The 26,158-nt window shown below is 53.4% G+C and overlaps 1 protein-coding gene across 1 annotated transcript in view; it reads left to right on the top strand.

The window, feature by feature from the left end:
* The window catches only part of DGKG (diacylglycerol kinase gamma), a 131,372-nt gene that overhangs the window by 65,262 nt on the left and 39,952 nt on the right, over positions 1–26,158 (top strand). Inside the window, exons 16-22 of the mRNA XM_084639796.1 lie at positions 208–281; positions 853–927; positions 1,059–1,144; positions 2,012–2,101; positions 9,156–9,316; positions 16,424–16,488; positions 25,239–25,329. Of these exons, the coding sequence (XP_084495922.1) occupies positions 208–281; positions 853–927; positions 1,059–1,144; positions 2,012–2,101; positions 9,156–9,316; positions 16,424–16,488; positions 25,239–25,329 (642 nt within the window). The remainder of the gene's footprint in view (positions 1–207; positions 282–852; positions 928–1,058; positions 1,145–2,011; positions 2,102–9,155; positions 9,317–16,423; positions 16,489–25,238; positions 25,330–26,158) is intronic.

Below are 26,158 nucleotides of genomic sequence, written 5' to 3'. Positions count from 1 at the left end.
TGCACTCAGTGTCCCTCACTGGTGCCTTCTTCCGTGTGGGGTTCTCTCCTCCCTTACTGAGAGCATGGACTTGTGTCGCTTCCTTTGCAGCTGGGCCTCATGACTTGAGCTCATCCGAGGCTCCACCCATCCCCTCACCCTCCCCATGGATAGGTGGTTTTCATACACATCTCACGGGAGGGCCGTGTTCTGCTCTTTGCATTTCAGATCACCCCCAGGCCTGGGACCCACCCTCTGCTGGTGTTCGTGAATCCCAAGAGTGGAGGGAGACAAGGAGAAAGGTACATTCTCTACTCCCTGGAGGCACTGGCTGACCATTTGCTCCCTCCCCACTCAGGCCTAGGGGAGGTAGGGGAGCTTGGGGGCAGGTAGCGATGAGAAGAGCTACTTGGGGCAGAGGCGATCTGCACAGGTGTCCCTGGGGCAGACTGGGGACCCTGTTACTAGCCATGCCAGTCCTTTCGTGATATGGGTGAGCTGGAGCTAGTCCGGGCCATCCTTCACCTGCCAGCCAAGGGATGTTTGGGTGAAAGTCACTGTACAGTGGGGAGTGCTTGGAGTGTCCGGCTCCCTGAGGCACTGAGCTATTGCTGCTGACTTTTCTTCCTCTCTCTGTGTGTATCTAGGAGCCCCACATAACGAGCAAAGATTGAGACTAGCAACAGCAGCCCCTCCTGGTCCCAGGCTCTGGCAGGGGTTTCCGCAATGAGATCTGCCCCATGCTAGCCTTCCCCTGTGGGTGGGTCCCTGTCCACATCCTCCAGGCCAGACAGCTCATTTCCACGGCTCTCCTTTGTTTTCAGGGACAGTTTCCTTCTGTTTCCGTCTCTCACTTGCCCTCTATTTCCACAGAGTCCTTCGGAAATTCCACTATCTGCTCAACCCCAGACAAGTGTACAACCTGGACCGAGGGGGACCGACTCCTGGGTATGGAGATGATAGACAGCCCAGGCCCTGTCCTTACCTCTCCCTGCCTCTGTCGCCCTCTCCCACTCCCCTGCCAGCAATAAGCCATCCCCTGTGATCACCTGATTCTCCCTCCTTGTGTCGGTTTCCAGGTTGAATTTTTTCCACGACACCCCAGACTTTCGTGTCCTGGCATGTGGAGGGGATGGGACTGTTGGCTGGATCCTGGACTGCATAGGTAACTCGGGATCACAAATGCACTGTGTGTGTGCCCAAGAGACCTGAGCTAAGGAGTTCTGTATGCTGCCGCACCGTAGAGCAGCCGCGCTTGTAACCTGGGTGAGACGCTGTGATGGAGCTCTCTGGTCTGACTCCCTGTGGTGGGAGCTGACCTGCACTCTCCTAGAAAATATGCCAAGGGGCAGAAGGTCCCCATTCTGCCCTAGCTCTCTTCTCTCCTGCCGGCCTTGGCGCTGGCTTCCTGCTGCTTCCAAGCCTTCCCACGGTCTGCTTTATCTTCCGCTGCAGCCCTGCTCACTACCACCCCTCTGGCTTTGTCCTGTCCCTGTCGTGTTCTGCAGCCTCCCCTCTGTTCCTCTCTGCTCCTGTGGCTCTTCGGGTGAACCGCTCTCCCGACTCTGCCCTGTGGCCTGCCCGCCACACCGGGTCTCCCTGATGTGCAGAGCTTTCTTCTGAAGACATCCCTCTGAGCTTCTATTTCTGCCCCGTGTTAGGAGGCACCTACCAATGGCATCTTCTGGCAGCTCCTGGCAAGCAGGCTGAGCTATCAGACACTGGCTTCTGCCTGCGAGCTGCCCCCTTGTGGATGGAATCACCAGGGGTAGAGGACACCTGCTTGCTACCCGGGTATGCCCATGCTTCCACATGCATTTGCCCCATTTCCAGGCTGGCACAGGCTCTTCCTGGAATCTGCAGTGCCACAAAGAAGCAGAATCACTCTGTTTTTTCCCAGAAAGGATGAGTCTGGTTTTCAGCTCTTTGCACTTTGCCAGGAGCCCCTGCATTGTGGATAATAGGATGGGGACTCAGCCGAAAGGCTGCTGGCTTGTGTCTGTGCTAACAACTTTCTCTCTTTGCATTGCAGACAAGGTGAACTTGCTGAAGCACCCCCCTGTGGCTGTCCTGCCACTGGGAACGGGCAACGACCTGGCCAGGTGTCTGCGCTGGGGAGGAGGTGAGGCTTCCTGACTTGGCCAGCTGGCCCACTCCGACCTGGGCACCACAGAACACACTTCCAAGCTGCCTTTGTAGGCACGTGCTGTACATCCAAGGGGCAAAACTGTCCCTTCTCAGGGTGCGTGGACTCTTGGTGCAAACCCACCGCCATGCTTGCCGTCCAGAGGCACAAGGATTTGCTGGTAATGCTAGTGAACACAGCAAATTCAGCTGCATCAGGCTGAAAATGTACCCTGGTGAGTCACCCCTCTGCTTTCCAAGATACACAGCTTATCTGCTAGAGCAGCCCAGGCAAAGGATTCAAATTCTTATGGGGTGTAAGGGGCTCCTCCTCCATCTCCCCTTGGGGGGTTGTGACCTAGTGGATAGAGCACTGGCCTGGGACACAGGACCCCTGGGTTCTATTCCTGGCTTTGCCGCAGGGTGATCTTATGCAAGCCACTTAATGCTCTGTGCCTCAGTTTCCCCATCCGCGCTGACCTCCTTTGTAAAACGCTTTGAGATCTGCCTTGTAGAAGAGCCAGGAATTGTCATTTCGCAGTAGGTCACCTCTCTAATTGGGATGGGGGAGCTCCTTGGGACCTTGTCTTATTCTCCTCTCATGTGTGCCACGTACACCAGAGCTGCTGTTTCTATAAATAAGGAATAATAACAAGGAGTTCTCTCCGTCACCACTGTAAGAGTCACGTTTCATGGCACAGTTTTGGTTCCAGTCCTCCCCCTGAAATAGCCTGAGAATTGGCTTTCTGTAGGTGTGTGGGGACGGTTTATCAGCCCACAGTTCTGCTTCATCAGAATGCCAGCAAAGGAGAAATGAAACCCCATCTGAGGCCCCGATCCTGTAACGTGCTCCCAGCCAGCAGACCCCAGCACCCTCACAGAGCATCGCCTGGGCACGGGAGTCCACGTCCATGGAGCAGGCTACAGGGTCACAGTTAGAATGGCAGCAATGGTGCCTTCGGCCAGATCCTCACTCGATGTAGCTGGCCTGCTGTTGCACCCAAGTGCAGTCAGTGTTTTCTGAACAGACACAGACTCTGCTCTGAAGAGGCTGTGCTCTGGGGCCTTGTTTACATAGGAGAGTTGTGCCAGATTAACTTGCATCGGTTTAAAAACTGCTGTAGTTAAACCGGTGCAAAGCCCTGGATGGGTGCGCTAATTTCAGCGTAGCTTAGCTGGGAAGGAGCTGACTTCAGCTGCATGAATATAAACAGAAATCAGAGCGTCTACATGGCGGGCTGCAATGGCTCCATAACACACCTTTAGTTAAACCAGCACAAGTCTGTGCCCAGAGCAGGCCTGAGAAGACAAGCCAGCCCGGGGGAGGGGAGCGAGGCACACATACATGTACAGCAACCGGCTGCATGTGTGAGAGAGTGTGACTGGCCCTTGTCACATGGGCTCCATTTTTGTGGGTTATTAAGTGATACATCTGCATTGGCCTCTCTACCTGATTGTTGTTTGCAAAACTAATGTGTCTGCATCTGTGTCTCCACCTAGCTGTTAGGGCCGGCTGTGTTCTTGTCACTGTAGCTTCCCAGTCCTTCTGAACCGAGAGAGCAGAGCATAGAGGAGAGACAGCTCAGACTCTGACAAGCCAGATCTTCCTTCTCCAACTTCCAGTTCTTCTAGGCTTGTGTTAGACCCTGGGCGGGGAGTTAGGCAGTCCAGGTTCGATTCCCAGCTCCATCCCTGGGTGACCTCGGCCAAGTCACTCTGGACCTCAGTCCCCCTCATCTGTACAGCAGGAAGAACAATTCTTCCCCCCCCCCCCACCTTGGTCTTGCCAGCTTGGGCTGTGATCTCTTTGAGGCTGGGATGGCCTCTTGCTGAGTGTACATACAGCATCTAGAAAAGGAGGACTTGTGACACCTTAGAGACTAACCAATTTATTTGAGCATGAGCTTTCGTGAGCTACAGCTCACTTCAACCTGATGAGCTCATGCTCAAATAAATTGGTTAGTCTCTAAGGTGCCACAAGTACTCCTTTTCTTTTTGCGAATACAGACTAACACGGCTGTTACTCTGAATACAGCATCTAGTGCACTGAGCCCCCCCACCCGACCCCCTGACAGCACGTTAGGTGCTGCTCTAATTTAGACCGTGACTGGTGCCATCGCTTTGTGGGATTGTAAAGGCTCTGACTGGAAAGACAGAGAGATTTTTCTTAGGCTTCTTGTCTTCGAAATCCTGGAGTGGCCTGGCTTGCTGCTGAGCGGCATGGACTCTGGGCCGGGCCCAGCCTCTGAATGGAGCTGGAAGGGAAGGGCTTCCTCTGGCTTCCAGAGGAAATCATGTCCCCGCTCCCTTCATAGAATCATAGAATATCAGGGTTGGAAGGGATCTCAGGAGGTCATCTAGTCCAACCCCCTGCTCAAAGCAGGACCAATCCCCAGTTAAATCATCCCAGCCAGGGCTTTGTCAAGCCTGACCTTAAAAACTTCTAAGGAAGGAGATTCCACCACCTCCCTAGGTAACGCATTCCAGTATTTCACCAGCCTCCTTGTGAAAAAGTTTTTCCTAATATCCAACCTAAATCTCCCCCACTGCAACTTGAGACCATTACTCCTTGTCCTGTCATCCGCTACCACTGAGAACAGTCTAGATCCATCCTCTTTGGAACCCCCTTTCAGGTAGTTGGAAGTAGCTATCAAATCCCCCCTCATTCTTCTCTTCTGTAGACTAAACAATCCCAGTTCCCTCAGCCTCTCCTCATAAGTCATGTGTTCCAGTCCCCTAATCATTTTTGTTGCCCTCCGCTGGACTCTCTCCAATTTTTCCACATCCTTCTTGTAGTGTGGGGCCCAAAACTCGACACAGCACTCCAGATGAGGCCTCACCAATGTTGAATAGAGGGGAACGATCACGTCCCTCGATCTGCTGGCAATGCCCCTATTTATACATCCCAAAATGCCATTTGCCTTCTTGGCAACAAGAGCACACTGTTGACTCACATCCAGCTTCTCGTCCACTGTAACCCCTCGGTCCTTTTCTGCAGAACTGCTGCCGAGCCATTCGGTCCCTAGTCTGTAGCGGTGCATTGGATTCTTCTGTCCTAAGTGCAGGACTCTGCACTTGTCCTTGTTGAACCTCATCAGATTTCTTTTGGCCCAATCCTCCAAATTGTCTAGGTCCCTCTGTATCCTATCCCTACCCTCCAGCGTATCTACCACTCCTCCCAGTTTAGTGTCATCTGCAAACTTGCTGAGGGTGCAATCCACACCATCGTCCAGATCATTAATGAAGATATTGAACAAAACCGGCCCCAGGACCGACCCTTGGGGCACTCCGCTTGATACAGGCTGCCAACTAGACGTGGAGCCATTGATCACTACCCATTGAGCCCGACAATCCAGCCAACTTTCTACCCATCTTATAGTGCATTCATCCAGCCCATACTTCTTTAACTTGCTGACAAGAATACTGTGGGAGACAGTGTCAAAAGCTTTGCTAAAGTCAAGGAACAACACGTCCACAGTTTTCCCTTCATCTACAGAACCAGTTATCTCATCATAGAAGGCAATTAGATTAGTCAGGCATGACTTGCCCTTGGTGAATCTATGCTGACTGTTCCTGATCACTTTCCTCTCATCTAAGTGCTTCAGAATTGATTCCTTGAGGACCTGCTCCTTGATTTTTCCAGGGACTGAGGTGAGGCTGACTGGCCTGTAGTTCCCAGGATCCTCCTCCTTCCCTTTTTTAAAGATGGGTACTACATTAGCCTTTTTCCAGTCGTCCGGGACTTCCCCGGATCGCCATGAATTTTCAAAGATAATGGCCAATGGCTCTGCAATTACATCCGCCAACTCCTTTAGCACTCTCAGATGCAACGCATCCAGCCCCATGGACTTGTGCACATCCAGCTTTTCTAAATAGTCCCGAACCACTTCTTTCTCCACGGACGGCTGGTCACCTCCTCCCCATGCTGTGCTGCCCAGTGCAGTAGTCTGGGAGCTGACCTTGTTTGTGAAGACAGAGACAAAAAAAGTATTGAGTACATTAGCTTTTTCCACATCCTCCTGCACTCGGTGTCCCAGGCTCTTTGCTGGCTCCGCTCTGCCTCCCATCCAGTCTGCTTTGGACTCCCCGGATCCAGAGCCTTGCTGGGTGACTCGCTGCTCTCTTTGCCTGGGATCACACGGCGCCCTGGAATGAGCCTCCGGGGGGCAAGGCCTGGGATGTTGCACCGAACTCCCTCATGAAGCTGAATGATTTTCCTGCCTGGCAGCACTGCAGCAGACACTGAGCCCTTCCCACACCGGAGCGCCAGGGAAACAGCAAATGCCCTGCCGGGAAATGGAGCCCTGTGGAGCGTGCGATGCGCTGGATGGCCCAGTTTGGATTCGGCCCTAACCGAAGCCAGCTGTCCCTCGCCTCTCCAGGAGCACCCTGATCTAGTACAGCGGGGCGTTTGCACTCCGTTTTGTCTCTGAACTTTCCCACGCCCGCCATCGGGCCAGGCCGGGCTGCTTCTCCCTGACCAGGCCAGCTTGCCACTGCACAAGTTGGGGTTTCCACCACCGCTTCATCTGCCCTTTGCTCCCTCCCACTCAGTTTCCCATGTGTGTACATCTGAGCCGGGGAATCCTGTGGCCACCAGCCTCTCCTGATACCCATGCACAACGGAGTAGGAAAGTCACTTAACAAGGGCCATTCAAACCCCCATAGAAAACAACCCCAGCTCCCCATTCCTGCAGCATTCGAAACTACTGACCCCAGCCCGTGTATCCCCACGTGGTTGGCCGGAAAGGTCCTTGTGGGTCGGGCTCAGAGCTCGAGGAGCAGCCGCCCATCACCGCTTTAGCCACCATGTGCCTCCCCGGGCTCCATGCCATGGATCACCCTTCGTGCTTAGTGTCTGCGTGCAGCCCCTGCAGGAATAGAGAGGCAGTAAGGATTCAAACACTGACCTGGCTCTAACTCAGCCCCTCCTGCAGCCCATCACCTGGCTAGCTCAGTCCCTGGCATGTGGCAGAGAAGCAGGTGATGGGAGCTAAACCTGAGCAAGACAGAGGTGACCCTGGCAGGAAGGGGAGAGGTGTGAAGAGCAGGTTGCCCCACAGCAGTTCTCAAGGGAGCCTGCGATCTGGTAGTCTCCTCAGTCCAGAGCCAGGAGTTGGTCAGTATCCCTCGCGGCTTCTGGACATGCAGATAGTTCCAACTGCCAAAATAGCCTATCAGTTGCTGCTGGCATGAAGTCTGTGCCCCCGAATGCTGGGCCGTGGACAGAGACAAGGCCCTCATGATTCGGTGCTGGATTGCTGGTGCTGGGCTGGGCTGGGCTGGGAATGTGGGCGTTGACATCAGCAGGGCCAAGACCCAGCAGCCATCCGGCCCCACCTCATGCTCTGCCCATGATGCCGGCTCCCTGCAGAACAGCAGATCCACCTCAAGATCAGGGTTCCCACTGGGGTGCCACTATCTGGCACTGGGCCGAGTTACCTCCACGAGCAGGTCTTGCTAAGGGGCTGAGAGCTCCGCCGGCAGCTCCATCCACAGCAGCGCTGAGCTGAGCAGCCCCCGGACACAGCCTCATGCCAGCAGAGGAGAGCTGTCTTGGCAGCTGGTCTGAGGCCATGGCACGTCCTGCCGGAGGAGGTGAGAATGAGCCCCAGGCCTCCGCGCCTTCTGAGTGAAATACCAGCCTGGCAGCCTACCACTCCCACAACAACAGCAACAGGCCCTGAGACCAGATGAGAGGCAGGATGCTCAGACACACAGTCTCCATCCTGTGGCCAAGGGACAGTGGGAGGCTCTCGGATACCCTGGTGATGGGCCCTGGAGAAGAGCCTCAGTAGAGAGTGGGCGCTGTGGCCACCTGTGTGGGCTGCTGGCCTGGTTGTTACTCGCCATGGGCTAGGAACAGCTGCATCTTGGCTCCCAGCTGGACTTGCAGCTCTCGCTCCTGCAGTTCCAGAGAGCTGGCTCTGAAACCTGGGCAGTGGATCTGGACAAGGCCCAATGGCCCATGTGAGCCACCTGCGTCCTTTGCTGTGTAGAGGCAGCCCTGGGCCCAGGGAATAGGATGCTGTTCTAACAAGATGCAGAGGGGCCAACCCCAGATCCCAGGTGGGCTCTGCTGCTTGCCCAGGGACTCCTGCGGGTGGATTTGTGCCCACCTGGAGCTAAGCTTTGCAAAGCCTCCTCCCGCTCTGCTGCGCTCGCCTCCCGCAACTGTGATGGCACTCCATGGTGGGAGGGAGGGATGGTCCTGTTCACTCTCTTCTCAGTTCTGCAGCCTGCTGGGACCCATCCAGTGCATCACGAACCCGACCCGGCTCTGCCCTGGCCCCCACCCCACAGACCCAACCCGGCTCTGCCCTGACCCCGCAGCCTTGAGCCCGCAGATCCAACTCATCTCTGCCCTGATCCCACAGCCTTGACCCTGCAGACCCGACCTGTCTGCCAGTGACCCCCCGGACCCGACCTGCCTCTGCCCTGACCCCACAGGCCCGACCCTGACCCTCGTCACTGCTGAGCAGCGTGTGGTGTCTCCCTGATGGTCTGGTGGTCAGAATTTGGTGCCTTCCCCACTGGGGCCTGGGTCTGATCCTTGGTCAGGGAAGTATCTATGGAACTGCCAGTGACCCCACAACCTACTGAGTCCTGCCCACTGCCAGTTACCCCACAAACTTCCCCCTTCTTGCCCTGATCCCAGGTCCTGCTGAGTCCCTCCCAGCAACCCTTTCGGTGATTGTCAGGCCCTCGCAGCCTGATCTGCCATTGCAGTCAGTGCTGGGCCCTGTTCATTGCTGACAACAGCAACCCTGGTCGCTGCTGCACCCTACCAGCCACGAGCAAGTCTCTGTACTACAGATGGTCACACTGTAGCATGCCCCCAGTGCCGCCAGTGACCCCTGCCAACTCAGCATGGCACTGGGCTGTGTGTCCCACCTATTGCTAGCAGAGGTGTACACCAGCAAGCTGCCCTGGTTAACCCTCTCATCGCCTGACTCCAAGTGGCACTGCCATGTGCCCCCATTGGCATTCACTGTGCTGCTCTGAGCATCTCTCTTGCGCTAACAGCAACCCAATGCTTTCTCCCTCCCGAGGTTACGAAGGGGGCAGCCTGCTGAAGGTGCTGAAGGACATTGAGCACAGCATTGAGGTCATGTTGGACAGATGGCGGATTGACGTGATCCCCACGGACAAGGAGGAGAACGGAGACCCTGTCCCGTACAGCATAATCAACAACTATTTCTCCATAGGCGTGGTAAGTAGTTCTGGGATTTCCCTTCTGGCAGGAGAACAATGAATCTGCCCAGACCTGGCTCAGCCAGGGCGAGGCGGGATTAGTGAGGAGTGGCGTGTTGGGCTGGCATGCAGACACTGGCATAGCAGAGCCCTTTGGCCGTACCATGCTTTCCATGTTGGCACACAGCCAGTACTTTAAAGTCACTGTGTGGACCTGTGCTGGTTACGTCTGAGTCACAGCCCTGCACCCCACATCACGATGGGCCCAGGCTGCGTGGAACGGCAGTGTGCAGTGACCTGTGGAGCATTTTCATGCTGCTTGTCCAAAAGTCTAGGATGCAGCCCAACGAGTCGGCTCCCAGGTGTCATCCCTCCTTACCCAGCTAGTTCCACTGAGGTCAGTCAGGAGCGGGTCGCTATTTTGCAGTGGCATTCCTCACTCAGACAGTACCCCAGGCACTTCGTAAAGCTAGCCCTGGAGCAGTGGGGCTGCTGCTGGCTCTGCAGGCCCAGGCCACCACAGCGGGGGGGATGGGATATTCCTGGTGGGAAATCCCACTTAGGAAGGGCCTCCTGCAGACTGACGTTGCTTGACAGCGAATGAAGGTCTTTGCTCTTTGTAACAGCAGATTGGCAAAGCGATGCTGGTTGAACTGAGAGCAGACGTTAGTGCCTGGAGTAATAGCCCTGACCAAGCTGCCATAATAGTCTCTTCCCAAGGTGTCTCTGCCAGGGCACCTCAGTTCTGACCTAGTCCATTGCTGAGATCTGCTAGGATCTCTCACCCTGGGCCTGGGGAAGCCAATTTCAACCTTACACTCTGATCTGCAGCATAACACACTCATTAGGGGCCACATAATTCTGATATCTGAAGTCGTCACCCCAGCAGCAGTCCCCTGCTGTGACTCTCTCTGTATCCGATCGCTGTACCACTTGCGAGGCGCCCCCCTGTTTTACAGAGACCTACACACCCGGGGGGGAGAGGGCCTTTTCAAAAGGCAACTCCAGTGGGGACAGAGTTTCACCAACACTGAGTGTTTCTGAAAAACCTCCCAGCGCCCCAAGCAGTTTATACTGAGGAGATGCGTCCTCCAAAAAAAAAGTGAATCCACTCTGATAAAAACTATAGAGAGGCAGGTGAAAGGGAACTGCCCTGTTGGTCCTATGTGTATTGTAGCAGTGTGCAAACACCCAAGGGAGTGGCCGGGCCCTGTTGCGTCAGGCACACAGAGAGGCAGATTCTTGGTCGCTGTTAATTGTCAGTGCTTTTTTCATGCCCATTTACCCCAGATGAGGCTCTGCATTGTATGTGTCTTGCTTTTGGGAGCTTGTCCTCTGCACAGACAAGGCAGACAAATAGTAAAAGGCAAACAGAAACTCAGTCACAAGGCAGAAGTTGTGTAACTTGGCTCAACTTTTGAGTGTAATTCTAGTGCTGTCAGTGGAATCACACCTGCTCAAACCAGATCAGATTTTGGCCCATAGCTTCTATTTCTGGCTCCTCCCAAGAACCTCTCTAATCTCAGGCAAATGTCTAATCTCAAAATCTAACCTGTCAGTGCCTCAGTTTACCTCTAGGGAATGGCTCTAATGATACTTCCTAGGGGTACTGACTGAGCCTTTAGGTTTGAAAAGTTCTGTGACCTCTGAGAAAAGCCACATAAAATACACCGCGGAGCTCTGGGTTCGGGTATCATCCGGGGCTGGATTAGCTGGCATTTTTCCAGGTGGACTTTCCTGGTGATATTCCCTGTTCATCTGTCTAAGCCAGTGGTATTCAGAACTCGGGAAATTAGCCATCAGAATTACCCAAAGAGCCACAGAAGTGTGAATTCAAGGTTTCATTTTCTGTAGCACTATATATTCATGTTCAAACAGTATGACGGGGGAACATAGCTTATATATATTATTCTCACAGCAAAATGACTGACCAACTCTTATTATTTTATCAACTACAATTGGTTAATAACATAGTAAAAGCCTCCTGATTGGTTAATAACTTAGATCGGTTACTAATTAAATCCCACGGTGTTTTAATATCGTGGGCTGCAAAGAGCCTCAGGAGAAGCATTAAAGAGCTACTCGCAGGTCCCGAACCACATTCTGAGTATCATCGCTCTGGGTCCCTTTGCATCATTTTCCTGTCCTCATTGCTGTTTGCTGCACATCTTGACTCATCCAGCATGACTCTTGCTTCCAAACCAATGATCAGCCTTGCAGATGGGGAATGATATAAGGGGTACAAGTCTCAAAAGTGCCTAAAGCCCAGATGCCCCACCTTCCTAAAGTGGGGCGGGGCTTAGCACACACTGCTCACATCTCCACCTCCCATTGGCTTGCTTAGATGGCTCTCCGCCTGTCACTCCGGCTTTGTTGGAGACCATGCTTAGGAGCCCGTCTCCCCCGATTTGTTGTTCAAGGGGCCTGGGTGCCAAGCTTGGGCTGTGTGGATGCCAGTGTTGTACCTGCGATTTTCTGGGCGCCTAGTGGTTAGGTGTGGTGATGCTGAGTGTCGCCATGCCAATGTCCCTTTGCGAAGCCCGGCATCAGTGACATAGGAGCCTAAGGCTCAATGAGACATAGGCTCCCGAGTGCATGAGTCCCTTCTAAGTCACCCCCACCCCTCCCCTCGCGGCATCTGACGGGCACCTTCCCCTCGTTTGGTACCTTGCCATTTCCTGCTGGAGAGTAAATGTCCTTTATTTTCTTTTTCACGTTTTGGAAGGCGGGGAGCCAGCCTGGGGTGTGACCTTCTGAATGCTGGGCAGCCCCAGCTAGTCACCAGCCGCCCGCGGGCTGCCCGTCCTTAGCAATGCGTTCTCTGGGAGAAAGGAATGAGTCGGTCCTGGCCGAGGCTGGCATGGCTTGGGAAAGTGGGAAAACAGAGTCATCAGGATGAGGGACCTGACCTGGGACACTGGAAAGGAGCCTGGCTGGCGGAGAGGCTGCCTCTGCTACGCCTCTGCGCAGGTCATCGGTGCGGTGTTGGCACCACTGAAGCCAATGGGAGCTGTGCCATTGACTGCAGTGGGGCCACGATTTTGCTCCACCTCTGCTTCCTTCACAGGTGAGGGTGGATCTTTCCATCAGTCTGCAGGATCAGCATCCCTATGGAGTGGGGCAGGATCGAGAGGCAGTGCAGAGCCCGTCCTCCTTCACAGCGGGGCTTTAAAAAGCTGCAGTCTCCCACTGCCCCATGGCCTGGCCATGCCCATGGTGCTCCTGGGGCTGATGCACAGGCAGCAGGAAGCGGGCACAATGTGCTGGGGAGCCCTCTGCAGGGAAGGGCTGGGACATTGTCAGCAGTGTAACCCTTCCAGATTGAGAATGAACAACCAGGAAAGGACTAGAGTTTATGACAGCATGAAATGCAAATAGGGGAGGATTTAAAAACAAGGGAACAGGCTGGGGTCTGGGCTAGGAAAAGGGCAAAAATGTTAAATGAGATTTTTATAATTGTTACTTTTAATGCAAGGAGGGGTGCCAGTCCTGGTACTGAAGGGGGGGTGCCCACCCTTCCACAGATGTGCCTTGTACACCCTAATCCTGCAAAGCTTTACATGCACTGTCAGTCCCCCAGCAACACCTTGCTGCGAGAGTGTGTCAGGCAAACACATGAGTTAACTCTTGCGCAGGTGGACTATGGGTTCTCAGTTTCCTTTCTCTTAGCTGGGGATACCCTGCCTGGGGTAGACCCTGGCCCTATATAAGACAGAACTTAGAGAAGGGGTTCTCACACTGTGGTCCATGGAGCACTTACATGATGCTCATTCTCCTGTTTATTTCCAGTTGCTAACGTGCATCAAGCCAGATAAAAACACATTGGATATTTTTCTTTGTCAACAATTACTGTGGTTGCCACAGGATGGTAGGAGCCACCAGCTGGGAAGGGAGGTGGGCAATTCGAACACCAGTGGGAGGAGAGATGGATGCACTTTGAAAAGTTTGGAAATTTGTGCTTACTTCTAGTATGGGCGTGAAAATGTCACAGGAAATTTCCATCGGCAAATCAAACCTTTGGCAAACTCCTTCTTCCCCAGGGACTGAGTGAAGGCATTTAGTCCGCGATTCAGCAAAGCGTTTAAATTCAGATCGAAGGTTAAGCCCACGCTTAAGTGCTTTGCTTAGTCAGCAGGCCTTCGATTTGATGTCTCTCTGATTAAATTAAACCCATATGGGCTGGCTGGTATTACAATGTTCTGCTGAGTGCTTGTGGCACACATTATTACTGGGCTAGAGTAAGATTACCAGCTCAAAATAGTCTCCGGAATGTCTGTCTTAGTCACTAACACTGCTGCCTATAGAACCAGCATGAAAATCTTTCTCCAGATATTGGCAGGTACCACTGAAGCTTTGAGAGAGCCCTGTAGTTCATATAATCCCATTTGCCAGCCCCGGTCCCGTGCAGCCATTCCCTCCCCTGTAAAATCAGGCTGGGACATGAATCCAGAGTGACTCCGGTTTGGGGAGCAGAACTGCTATGCGTCCTTTGCTCCAAAGGCACAAGCATAGGCAATAAACATTTCACGTGGCTCAGAACGAATAAGCATTTCTTCTTGCACGGGAATATAATTGGAGCATTTTTTTCCAACAGGCCATGGCTTTCCCTGGAAGGGAAGGGGTTAATATCAACCATTCCTGGTGTGATACAGCAGGACTGTGGTAAACATGTAGTAGGCCCCATGTGTGGGCACAGGTTGAGTTGTGAGCAGGAATCATCCGGGCCCCTCTCCGCGGAGATCTCCATGAGCGCACAGCACTGTCCTCCGAGGAGGTTTATTTGGGAGCAGACAAACAGGCAGTTTCCTCACCCCGTCTCACTGGGTTTTACTGGATTTTTAAAAATCATTTTTCCTAGCAAACCCTTGACCACGTGGACTCGAAATGTGCTTCTTTATGACAGCTGCTTCCCTGCTGCATTGTGCCTGCAAACAGCTTGGCTCTTGCAAGGTTGATCCAGAGTCCTGGGCTGCTGGGTTTCTTGTTTTGGTGGGGAGCCCATTGACCAAAATAAAAGGGCACTGAGGCTATAAAACAACCTCTTCCAAGCAGTCTGTTACGGAAGGCTGCAGGGTGCTGGGGAGCCAATAAAAGGGGGACACCCTGAAAGCTTAAGTCATGCTTGGGAGGTTTGGTACTGACAGTCTTGGGCAGCTGGACTGCCACTTCCTGTCTCCTCCTCCTTTATTTTTGGGCGTGAGGAATGCTGGGCAGCAGCCATAGCACAGACCGGAAGGTTTGGATTGCATGTAGCTCATGTGCTATGTTTAGCTCGGGGCGCTCCAACAGCCCTTGGTGGTGATCCTGTCACTGGCTTGTTGGCAACAAATGGGCTGCTGATGCCTTGATGTAGTGCACGCGTTGCCAGTGCCACCCGAGCCCTGAGACTTGAAAGAGGTCCCCCAGCACGGTTTGTATACTGTATTTTATAGGGACGCTTGAAAACTACTGAAGCGGCTCACTTTATACCCCACACTCACATGGCTGCTCTCACATCCGGTCCCATGGCACATACGGGCTGTCACATCTTTCCAGACAAGCAGAGTGTCTGGTTAAAATCTCCCCTCTAACATATCCTCTGTAGCGAGTCGTGGCAGTTAATCTCTCATGTGGGACAATTAGAATGGCAGACAGGGAACCAGAGAGGGAAATTGTGCTCACTGGAGCATCGAGTGGTATTCTGCCCCTCCGCCCCCCCTTCATCACTGAGGTAGGTCTGGTTGGGTGTTAAAGCTTAATTCCTTTCACCCCAGAGAAGCTGCCTGTAATGGCCAGGGCAGGGCGTAGGCAGCTGGGCCAGGGTCGAAGGCAGAAGTTGGGACTAGTTACCAAGCCAAGTCAGGAGATGGACACCAAGGTCAAGCTGGGCAGGGGGCCGAAGGCAGGGATCAGGAGCAAGATGGGGCAAAAGACAAAGTCTGTAGCAGTAGCAAGCCAGAGTGTCTACACTGTTGTTCAGGCAGCTCCCTGGGGCAACTTCCTGGTTTAAATAGTTGGTGTAGACCGATCAGGTGGCCGCAGAGTTCTTTTGCTCGGGCTTCTGTGGGTGGTACTTCCTCCAGTGCCTGACCCTCTAGCAATTGTCAGATGCTGCTTCAAGGGTGGAAGGAAGGAAAGAAACACCATCACTTTTCCCCCTAGCTAGCTGTTTGGTCACTTGCCATCCTTCTCCAGCTCAGAGCTCCCACATGGGTTTGGGTAGCCTAGGAGGGAGGCCAAGTTAGCAAATTGCATCTTGTTTAACATGCCCATTTACCATGGCTGGCCCAAACTCTCTTCTCAGGTACGCAGGCATAGCTCTACAGAAGTTGATGGAAGAGGGGAATTTAAGTGGTTAGGTGTCTAACATACTCTTTTTCTAACCTGGCGTAGTGGGCGATACAGAATGCTGTCTTATCACAGAGTGGTCCCGTGCTATGTGCAATGAGTGTAACATTATCGGACCCCTATTAATACCCGATGATGGCTTTAAGGGCATAGAAACAGAGAGGTAAAATACCATTGAGTCATCTAGTCCCTGTCCTCCCTGCTAGTGCAGGATTGTCCTTTACCGTTTTTTGTTTGTTTTGTATTTTTTGTGTCTCTATGCACTCAGGGCACCTTTCCAGCTTGCCTGCATGGCCAGGGAATTCTGTAGTTCCAAGGCATTAGCAGGACATCAGGGGAAATCACAGCTTAGTCATGGAAAATTCTGATAAACTCAGATACCGTCAGCATTTGAGATGTCTGTGACTTTTCCTTTGTCACCTCCTTGCCTCAGCCTCCCACAGTTCCCTCTTCTCCCAGCAGGGCCCAGCTCTGTCAGCAGCAGAGCACACTGACCCTGAGCTAGTGTCCTAACTTACCTGTTTCCTGGGGGGCTTTGCTGGTAACTCAGACCTGGATGACGTCTGGCTGTTAAATAAAGAAACCCTAACGAGGTCTTAGCGCAGAAATCACAGCCCCGAGTAAACCTCGGTTCCAGGCGTTAGCCCCCAGGAGCTGATGTCCTGGCTAAGGAGATATTTCCTTATCTGAATCTCAGCTCTTGGCAAGTTCATGTTGATTTTCTGGAAATGTCTCTCTTCTGTCATCAGGCATTTCCCATAACTCAACTCATGTGTCCTTTCATTCCCTCTCCCTGCAGGATGCCTCCATCGCGCATCGATTCCACGTGATGAGAGAAAAGCACCCTGAGAAATTCAACAGCAGGTAAAGCCTTTGGCCATACCAGCGTGATGCTGGTAGAAGCATTCCCCACCAGCCAAGGGAGGAGGAAGTGCTGCATTGGACCAATCTTGCTTTAAGGGCTTATCTTGCAGGGAGCACAGAATCCAACTGTCTAGGCTTTCGGTGCCAGCATGGTCCTGGGAACTGGACAGGGGCGGCGGGTAAAATAGGCCAGGGGAGGCTAAGCCTCCCCAAACAGCCGCCGCCCCACTGCCTTAGAAAGCACAGACACCAGGGCCATGGCCCTGCTTGCGCTCCGCCCCAGGGCCCCACTCCCATTATTCCTCTTTGGCCCCACCTGTGCTGCTCCTCTTCCCACCCCACCTTCACCTCTTCCCTCCAAGGCCTGCCCTCACTCGCCTCCTTCACGTCCCCGCTCTGCCTCTGTCCTGAGGCCCCCACTGCTCACTGAGTCACATAAGACGAAAGGAGTATGTGAGCACCTAGGAGCTTTTGGCTGAGTATTGTTTTGAGTAGAGGTGCATGTGGGGGGAAGGCAGAAGAGAGAAAAGAGTAAAAAAGACAAGAAGAGAGAAAGGCAGAGGCAAGCAGCAGCCTGTGAACACAAGTGTGACCTTGGTTATAGCTAGAGAGAGAGAACTTTTGAGTCTGTTGGCTAAAGAAAGTTGGGGCTGCAAGCAAAGAAACTGCTCCCTTTGTTTGTGAATCCTCCTGCATTCAGAGAAGCAGGATTTTGTACGTTCCCAGCATGGGTGGCGAGTTCTATGGGCCGGTGGAGCCTGGGCACCAGGAATATTCCTGTCCCAGGGGCCCGGCTCCAGCAAAGTTTCCCACCTCCCCCCACCACACTCCCCCCGCACTTCCCCCAGCCCCACCTGCCGCCCCCGGGTGATTTAAAACAGCCCAGGGGCTCCCACCGCCACCCAGCAGCGCAGCGGGGCTGAGCGGCTTCCTGCGCGCTTGTTCCCCGTGGCTGCCGGCAGGTTCTTGCAACCCGTGTGAGGGGGTTGCACCGCTGTGCGCTGCCCCTGCCCCAAACGCCCCTGCGGCCAATGGGAAGCTGCAGGGGCAGTGCCTGGAGACAGCAGCGTGAGGAGACCCCCCCTCCCCCAGGCCTGCCCCGCTTAGGAGCCGCTGCCAGAGGGGATGCCCCAGGTAAGCATCGAACCCCCCCCATCCACTTCCAGAGCCTGCACCCACACCCCCTCTGCAAACACACCCTTCGGCCCCCAAATTTCCTCCTGCACCCCCACCCCCCCTCTTGCCCCCAAACTCCCTCCCAGAGCCTGCACACCCACCCCCTCCTGAACCCCCACCCCCTGCCCAGAGCCTGCACCCAGCACCTAAACTCGTTCCCAGAGCCTGCACTCCAGACCCCCTCCCCCACCCCCACCCAAACTCCCTCCCAGAGCCCAAACTCACCCCTTCTGCACCCAAATTACCTTCCAGAGCCTGCACTCCATTCCCCTTCCCCAGCCCAGAACCTGTACCCCAATCCCCTGCCCCAGCCCAGAACCTGCACCCAAACTCCATCCCAGAGTCTGCACCTCAGACCCCGCCCCCCACTGAACTCCCTCACACCCCCGAACCGAAACTCCCTCCCAGAGCGTGACCTCTCACCCCTTCTGCACCCAAACTCCCTCTCAGAGCCTGCATCCCCACCCCCTCATGCACCCCAATCGCCTGAACCTCAGACCCCCTCCTCCACCTAAACTCCCTCCCAGAGCCTTAGGCAGGTGTGTGGGGGGAGTTGGCGGGGGTGGGGGGGGAGTTTCTGGGTGTTCTGGGCACCACCAAAATTTCTACAAACCTGCTGCCCCTGGTTACTAGTAACTAAACAAGGTGACAGCAAAGAAGACAGCATCCTCCATCGATGTCTCCTTCTAGCTGGAAGATCTCCAGGGCCCTGCACTTTGACTAACCAGTCAGGTTGAAAAGGAGCAACCAGCCCTTTTGGAGAAGGCAGTAAGAAGAGGGGCTTTGCCATATGCTTCAAAGGTTAAGATCTGGGCTCTGGTGGTGAGCCATGATAGACTTAATCCAACCGCTGTAAAATAGCAACAACAACAGTGGGAGTGCTTGAGACCCAGAAGCTGCACCTGAGCTGAGGAAATAAACATGCAGTGTACTGTGATCTAGGCCATGTTGGGTGTCTCGGTTCACCTGTCCTATAGGGCTGGATATTTCAGTGTTCTTGGAAAGGTGGTAGGATTTGGCTGCAAACCCAGCTACATTCATTCCCACTTCACAATTAGCACCAAACTCCAGGGCTAGCAAGAGCAGGCTATCCAGCCCAGGCAGAGCCGCAGGTTTGGACTAGCTCACGTTTCACTTGGAGTTTATAAAAATGGCATGTTTGCAGCAGGAGCCGGTGGCTTATGAGCCATGCAAGAGAGACACAGGCAAATCCCCCCTGAGGGCCATGATTTTCCGAAATACCTATTAGAGAAGCACCAAAGAACCTCAGCTCCAGCTTTGGGCTACAGTGCAGAACTCTCCGGTCCTGGGGCAGCTCCTTGAAGCACAGCCCAGGGAGTCAAACAAGCCCAGCACAGAACAAATAGCCAAGGGAAGACCTCAGGCAGATGCACCCTGTCTTTCCATCCCTCCCCTGCCACCAAGAGCCTGCTGAACAGTTAAGGAGAACGGGAGCTGCTCCCGGCTTGCTCAAATCCCAGGTGGCTCAAAAGGAGCACCAGTCAGGCCGTGGTTTTGTCATTTTTGGGCTGCAGTGAGAGAGTGTTGAGGGCTTATTCAGCCACTCCTGCTAAACCCTCACATCTCATCCTGTTGGATTCAATGGCCAAATTCTAGTGACTTCCTAGGGTTCCAGATTTGGACTTTGTAACACAGGGGATGAGCCCGGCACTTATTTGGTGAAGACTAGCGACTCATTGCCCACGACAAGTGGCCTGGCCCCTCCAAACTGCATGTCCCCTGCTCTCTTCCCCACAAGAGATCCAACACCCTCCCCCCGGCATGCCCCCAGCCTGAATCTCCTCTTGGTTTCTCTTGCTGTCTTCTTGCCTCCTCCTAGCAGCCCACTGTGCCTCCATGGTTGCTTCCTCACCTGGACCCCGGTGCTGCATTCTCCCCTTCTGACCTGGTTATTCTGAGAAGTGACGATGGAGGAGTCAGGAGCCTGGAAGCCCTGGGGTTCCTCCCTGGTCTTGGGGCAGTCCACATGGCAGGGCTGCGGACCCTGGAAGCTCAGGCTGTGCCAGGCAAACCAGCAGGGAGCCAGGCAAAGGAGGCATCGGCTTTAAGGTGGAGCAGGGCCCTCCTGGTTCAATGGGATTTTGTGGGGAGGCCACTGCCCCGTCCAGGAGCTGCTGGTGCAAGGTCCAAAACTGCTACTGACAGAATTTGCTATCGGCTCAGTCTGTGTGAGCCCGCTTGGCCCCAGGCACGCAGCCAGTTCTGTCAGGTGGTGGATTTGGACACATCACTGGAAAGCAAAGTCATTGCTTTCCCTGGCTGGCAGGGCTGCATGCAGCCTCTGGAGTGGGGAGAGCTGAGGAGACGGCCCCTGTCCTCTCTAATCGCTGCTGTTTGACTGCAGCCCCTCTGCTGCCTTCTCATAGCTAGGAGCAGTGAGGGCACATGTGGCTGGTGGGTCCCGGTGGTTCTCCTTCCCCATTTCTTCCCCCTCCCCCCCAACCTTAAGATCCAGGCCAGATTTCCTACTGTGGCACCTAAAGGATGAGGTGGGCTTTTCAGCAGTGCTGTGTGCCAGGCAAGGCCTGAGCCCTCCCAGCCATGACATGGAGGTGCCCAAGACCTAGGCTCTCTTTGTACATGGTTAAAAATGGCCTGTCGGTGGCCAGACATGGCTGGAACAGGCTGCTTCCCGAGGGTGTGTGGAGAGGAATCTGTGCCAGGTGGTAGTGCCTTGGGCCGTGTGTGCACTAGGAACCTCCCCAGCTGCTAAGAGGTGCTGTAATGGCTCTGCTGTATGGAGCTAGAACTGGCAGCAGAGGCAGGACTGGCCCGTGGTCTGCTCAGAAACTGCGGCTGTGCCTTGCTTAGATCAAGCTGTCTTCAGCCCCAGCTGCCTGCAATGCATAGTAGCCCAGCATAGGCAGGTTAAGCATGGCCTTTATCATGGCTAGAACATAGTTTGATTTCTAGCCATGCAAGCAAGGAAATCCCACCTACTCACATAGTTGGACCACAACCACTTGTGTAAACATGGTGCTGTTTTGGTAGGCAGGGCTGGATTTAGGGGCAGGCGACCACCTGGGGTGCCAGGTTTGGGGAGAGCTGGACTTGCGGGGCTGTTTGTTGTTTACAGATTCTAGCATGCAAATTATGTCTTATGTCAAATTAGCGTCTTATGACCGGGATAAATCATGCATGCAAATCGTGCATCCAAGTCGTGAAATGGGCTACACATACAATACAAAACAAGGAATTCAAAAATTTAACGATGGGGGTGGCAAAGACTCTCCTCTTCTGGGGCACCATTTGATCTAGGGCCAGCCCTGTTGCTAGGGTAGCCAGAGCCATAAATGATTTCCGTGGATACGTCACAGCCGTCTCATCCAGGTGCCTGGAAACTCTGTCAAGCGCCCTCCCTTTTGACAGTGCCAGAAGGCCACATGTCTGCTTTATTGTTATTCCATGGGCATCACTGTCACAGTGTATCTGGACTCCTGTCCTGTATGTAGCATGAGGCGTGTATTACAGCTAAGTCAGGTACCGGAGCAGTGGTAGCACACACTTCACTGCAGGTTAGCTACCCTCGTAATTACCCTGGCTTCTGGGCAGGCTTGTACAGCCCAAGCTGAGGCCCATGTGGCTGCAGCTTTACTTAGCCCGTACCTGAACTAGCTAGATCAAATCTAGCTCAAGTATGTCCACACGATTGCAGTGTTGACATACCCTAAGGGTCACATTTCCAAGCTTTTCTCTGCCACGAGGAGCACTAGAAACTTGCATTTTTTTTTAATAAAAGCTGAGATTCTCACAAAATCCCCTGACTCCAGGAGCTGGGGCTTTAAGAAAATCAAATGTTATGAGAGTCATGATAAAACCATGAGAGTTGGCACCGCTGGGACTAGAGCAGAAGAAATGCTCGTTAGTTGGAAAGGCAGTAGTTTTAAGGGTAATACTTACTTTTCTGTATTCTAATCAAATTCCTTGTTCAGTGTTACAATGCAGTTGTTTCAGTGATTCTTTATCACCGTCTCATAAGAGTCCTGTCATGCTGCCCGTTGCATCCATATGACTGCTAGCTGCGTAATAACAATGAAACATGTAAATCTTCCTAGATCCTTTTGCATGACGACCAGATGGAGTTTGTCACCCTATAGCTGTTCAGCCCATCATATCCAGCCTTGGCTGTCTTCAGCCATGGCCATTCCATATCCTCCTCCAATTGCAAATTGCTCCATTGAGTTCTCTAGTCGATCTTACTAGCGTAGGGACAGAGTCCCTGCGGCTGGGGAGGGAAAGTGTAAATCACCCTGGTGCACTAGCAGGTGAGCAAGATGAGTCCTGCTGTCTCCTTCTCTCTTGGATTTCCATGGGGCTGGTTGATGGTGCAGGCGGGTTAGTGGATGCACTAACTCATTCCATCCTCCAGCTGCTCTGGCCATGCCCCATCCCTAGCCAGATGGCTTCACTTTTCTGGGGGTATGGGCCATCTTTGAGCCCCCAGAACGGAGAGGGGTTTCAGGTGCTTTCCATTGTTGCAACTCCCTCTCTATGGCCAGGGCCTCCACTAGAGTCTGTTCTTAGATCCTGGGCTGAACCTGGCCCAGATTTTGGCTACATTTCTCTGCTGAAGCTTTGACTTGTTAGTACATGGTCTGTTTTCATTGAGTACTAGAATAACGAGTCCCTGTGCAACATCCCTTCAGGTTAGTATTTGCTGACAGCTATGCTGTCTCCCTTCCCTAGACTGAGCATGCCCAGTTTTCTGACCCTTCCGGTCTGCCTTTCTGCTGCTTTCTGAACACTCTGCCAACTGAGAGGTTTTGAAACGTGGGCACTGCAGGGAGGCTCCCACTTGCTCACTTGGGTGCTCAAATCAGCAGGCACATTTGGCTCTCTTAAACCTACCAAATCCACCAACTGGATATTGGTGGGACTCCTGGAACACAGAATCGGGGATTAGTGCCAATATCCCAGTAACCATTGCAACAGGTAAATGTACGTTTCTAAGGCTGGCTGTGGCAGTATCCAGAGAACCAGTTCAGTTGCAAAGTACTCATTTGGGTGCTTTCATTTAGGCAACACCCTTTGAAAAGCAGGTTCTGTTTGGGGATTCTGGGCCACAGAGCTGTCCCCAGTGCCCCCAATGGCCCTAACTAGTGATAGCAAGACAGCAAGAATTACGTGTCTTGTTCTACACGCAGTACTATTGACGCAGCCCAATATAGCATGCTCCTTTTTCACTCTAGCTTTGCATTGCTGACTAATGTATAATCAATCCTCCCCTACAACCCTAGATCCTGGCATGTGCTGCTGTTTCCTAGCCAGACACCCCCATTTGTGTTTGGGCATGTGCCAACGAAAACATTTTGCATTTGTCTCTAGTGAATCCCATTGATTTTTAGCCACTCTCCCCAAGACCACAGTGTACTTTTAATCCAACCCACAATGCATTTCCCTACTCTCCCTGCTCCTGGCTTTGTAGCAGCTAATTCAATCAGCTTATTACTACCCTATTATTTACTTGGCTAGCACCCCAAAGCATGTAGGGGACTCTGAAAGCATTAAATCACCTTAATCCCTGGTTCAAATGGGCAATGTGTAGTTAATTGATATTTCTGTATTTTTGGTCCTTTGCTGCTAGACCCTGACCACTCACCCCACTGACAGCTTTGTGGTCTTGCTTTTGGGATCCTCCCTGACCTGCCTGGCCCAGCTCTTTCCTCTATTCAATCTCCTTTTAACCAAGCTAGCTGCTTCCTTGTGCCTCCATAATCTAGCCCTCGCTCCACCCTGCTGGGCAAAGCGATCGCCGGCCACGCTCCCAGCCTCTTCTCCATGCTGCCCTCCACCACTCAAACCCATGTGCCCAGAGCTGACATGTGACTGGGGAAATGCACCCTCCTGCTGCTGCTCTGGGGGCCAGTTCCTCTCCTCCCAACAGGGGTGATGGCCCATGAGGGGCTGGTAGGATTCCTGACCCCTAGGGAAGGGGGTGGAGCAGAGAGCCTGCTAGAGGTCTCCTTTGCCTGGCTCTGCTGTACCCCATACCATGGTGCAGTGTCTTCCGCTCAAGAGGAGAGCTGGAGACTGAGAAGAGCTGTTGCCCCACCCCACCTCTAGGTGTTGCCCCACCCCAGGAGGAGCTGGGGGGACCACTGCCTCCGAGAAGCCCCGTTGTGACTGCAGCTGTGTTCTCTAAGTTGTTACTGCAGACCCTGAGTGGTGCTGGAGAAGGCTCGGTGCACTTGACACCTGACTGTCTCTGCCCTGCCTGGTTTAGCTGTCAGGGTGTGGAGCTGCTCCTGTGATATGCCAGGCCTGGCCAAAAGCAGGAATTCCTGCTCTCCGGATTTCCACCCCACTGCCCAGCTCAGTGTGAACATGCTTGTCGCAGTTTATGCACACCCTGTCCCCATTTGGGGCAGGGCAGGGCGGTGATATCACCACAGTTACTCTCCCTGGTGGCCAGGTACAGCAGCCCTTACACTCAGGGCAATGCGGCCGAGTGGCCGGAATCAGTCTAACAACCCCCCAGCCCAAGGACAGTGCAGTTCAGTGGCTAAAGTCCATGTAATCAACCTCGGGGGCAGGGCAGGGTGGCTTAGCAGACAGCATTCAGCTAACAACGCTCAGGTTCGGGGTGGAGCGGCCCAGTGGCCAGACTTACAGCCTAATGGCTACAGTCAATATGGTAGTCCTCAGGCACAGGGCAGCACAGCCCAGTGGCCAGAGTCAATGTGGTGAGGAAAGGTGGGGCCACCACCAAGGGGATGACAGCCCGAGTAGGGGAGCCTGGGCCCTGATTCAGGGCCCTAACACTGACAGAGGGCTCAGTCACTGGGTTAGCTGGGAATCCCACCAAAACATACTGACCTCACTCGGGTGGGAGATACCACTCGCTCACCCCCACAGGTCACTTCCTCCCATAGTTCCAGAAGCTGCTGTCCATGGGGCGTCAGGGTCTCTGAGCTCCTCAGCATGGACGATCCTCCAGGGCTCCTTGCCTCCAGTCCGGCTCGCAGGGTCTCTGGCTCTTGCCAGCAAAGGCTCTTCAGCAGGAGCTTCAGCTGAAGGTCCTTCCCCTCCAGCCACCTACCTAGAATGAGCTGGGTTGCTCCCTTTTATACTGAGGCAGCAGTTGGAGTATGCCTAGCATGGCCTGAGGGGTGGGACTTCTGCCACCCATAGTGTGGGGTTAACCCTTTCTTCTCCAGTGCGGGGTATGCACAACCCGTCACAAAGCTCAATGATTCATCTTGTGTATCCAAGGCTGCGGCTGGTGTTCCCTCGCCTGCATGAATTCAGGGCTTCAGAAACATCTCCGCTTCTGTACTCTTGAGCCTCGCCAGCCACCCTGATAGCCCATATTCAGCTGGTCTCGGGGCATGTGACTATATCACATTGGCTGGCCAGCATCACTCCATGTGACGGTATCCCACTTTTCCTGGGAGACAAACTTGCAGGCAGGATCTCAGCAGCAGGCTGGTACAATGCCCCTGTCAGTGGGGCTGGAGAACCTTGGCCTGGAGGGGAAGGGATTAGGGATGGAGCCATGTCTCCAGACAAATGTGCTAATGAGTCATCCCAACTCTCTTTGTTCTGTGTGTCAGGATGAAGAACAAGCTGTGGTATTTTGAATTTGGCACGACTGAAACCTTCGCTGCTACCTGCAAGAAGCTCCACGACTACCTAGAGATCGAGGTGAGCTCCAGCGTACGGTGACCATTTGTCCAAGTATGGCATTGACAGCGTTCCCACCAGCATCTCCTCCCGGAGGCTGTGCTCCTGGGAATGAAATGGTGGCTCTCAGACATCTGCCCAGCGTGGGACTTCCAGGAGTGGCAGTGAATTGTGGCCAGTAGCGAGCTGGAATCAGAATATTGATTGGCAGAGGGTAACATTTTCCAAAGCACCTTGGTTATTTAGAAAACCAAGTCCCATTTTCAAAAGTGACTTGGGCACTTACAGCCAGATTTTCAAAGGGTATTTACATGCCTAAAGATGCAGATAGGTGCCTAGTGAGATTTTCAAAAGCATCTCAGTGCCTAACTTTCATTGGATTATACACCAAACCTACTTAGATGCTTTAGAAAACCCCACTAGATACCTATCTGCATCTTCAGGTGTCTAAATACCTTCGAAAATCTGGCTGTAAGTGCCTGCCACTTTTGAAAATGGGACTTAGGATCCTAAAGCACTTAGATGTTTTTGATAATTTTACCCGTAGCCTCCTAAATCCTGTAAGTGGTTTTGAAAATGTTACCCATCGGTGCAGGTATCTGACCATACAAACCTGCCTCCATTTTTGTTTTCCTAAAGTATTGTTTCCAAGCAAAGGCAGGTATCCAATCTCTAGCAATGCACCACTGTTACATTCAACAAGTAGACAGTAAACTCTTTGGGGCAAGCAGCATTTCTTCCTCTGCGCTTGTATAGCACCCAGAAGAATGGGGCCCAGATTCTGACTATGGCCTCTGAGCGTAATGCCAGTGAAAATAATAAATAGTGATTATTAGCGTGTTAGGCCAAG

This window comes from Lepidochelys olivacea, assembly GCF_965140295.1.
Source record: "Lepidochelys olivacea isolate rLepOli2 genome assembly, chromosome: 9".
NCBI classification, from domain to species: domain Eukaryota; kingdom Metazoa; phylum Chordata; order Testudines; family Cheloniidae; genus Lepidochelys; species Lepidochelys olivacea.
Note: the sequence above shows the minus strand (reverse complement) of the source record. Positions and strands in the feature narration are given on the sequence as shown.